General features: G+C 37.9%; 1 protein-coding gene across 1 annotated transcript in view; it reads right to left on the bottom strand.

Moving 5' to 3' along the window:
* The window catches only part of LOC103618307 (proteinase-activated receptor 3), a 2,634-nt gene extending 2,081 nt beyond the window's left edge, over positions 1 to 553 (bottom strand). The window contains exons 1-2 of the mRNA XM_017736150.1: positions 538 to 553; positions 7 to 373 (exon numbers count right to left, since the gene is read on the bottom strand). Coding sequence (XP_017591639.1) covers positions 7 to 373; positions 538 to 553 — 383 coding nt within the window. The remainder of the gene's footprint in view (positions 1 to 6; positions 374 to 537) is intronic.
* Between the last annotated feature and the right edge of the window lie 715 nt (positions 554 to 1,268).

The following is a 1,268-nucleotide window of genomic DNA, read 5'->3' as shown; positions in this document are numbered from 1 at the left end:
AAGAGCAAGTCTGAAACAGCCAAGTTTGTGTAGAGGACGGCAGTGCACACAGAGCGGATCCTGAAGAGTAGCATCCACAAAATTATGGCATTAGATGGTACACCCAATAAAACCACACTGAGGTAGACGGCAGGTATTAGCTTGGTGCTCAGAGAGCTGGTCAGGTACTCTAGCGTGGTGTTGTTCACTTCTGTTAGAGTGGAGTCGTTAGACTTTTTTGAAGTGCATTTGTTTTCTCTGATACGGATGGTTGTTGTCTCCCCTTCTATAGCATAAGGGGGGATGTAATCATAGTCTCTTGCTGAAATTCCACGAAAAGTTTTGATAAGAGACACTGTTTTAATTGCAGACCCATTCAGTGAAAATTCTGAAGCTTAGAAATAAAACAGAGTTAAAATTGTTAAAAAGGACAAACTACTGTATTAACATTATAACTCACCTTCAGGAACACAGAAGTATAACCATCTCCATGTGAAAAGCAATAGAAGTTTAAAAGATTTGGTGACATTCTGCTTTGGGTGTTCATATCAAATGTACGGACAACAGTCGTCATTTGCCATTTCATACGCACTTGAAAATTCATCATTAATGTAGTATTAGCTCATCTTTCTGCATTTTGTGTGTTTTCAGTAATCTTTGGTGAAAAATATCAGACACTTCTGTAATGCTTATGACCAGTGGAGGGTTTTTCCCAGTAGTAGGAACGTTGGTCATTCATAATATAAGCAGTCTTGGTTTAGGCTTGATCAGAATGTCCAAAGCAAACACCGTTACTGTCCTTTTCATTTCATGTATGAAATGCATGACTGCAAAAGATGCAAAAAGCCCTATCTAGTCTAACACAGACTAAAGCTTTCAAATTAGAAAACTGAAATTACACTTGTTTTCTTTGGTCTCACATGTGAAATTGTTATTCTTCAGCTTCTGACTAAAGCAAACCAGATCTTTTCAACTTCTCATACCTGAGCAAGGGCAGTGTCTCGAGAACTGAAAGCAAATGCTTGGGCAGGTATTAGGTGTAATTTACTGGGAAGTGAATAAAACTTTCCAAGCAGCAGGAAAACATTCCATGAGTACATATTGCCAGCATGTGGGCAAAACCAGTAATATCACTTCTATTAATGCCTGTTCCTGAATCTTTAGTAGAGAAATTTGTAGAGACATTGACATTTCCACATGAAGCACAAATGTTTTCAAAATGCTTTTTGAAGCCATGTGTTGTAAGATAAATTTTGCACAGTAAACAACTGTGTAAGTATTTGTGTCAG

Source organism: Corvus brachyrhynchos, unplaced genomic scaffold, assembly GCF_000691975.1.
Source record: "Corvus brachyrhynchos isolate BGI_N302 unplaced genomic scaffold, ASM69197v1 scaffold341, whole genome shotgun sequence".
Classification (NCBI taxonomy): domain Eukaryota; kingdom Metazoa; phylum Chordata; class Aves; order Passeriformes; family Corvidae; genus Corvus; species Corvus brachyrhynchos.
This window is presented reverse-complemented; position numbering and strand designations above follow the sequence as displayed.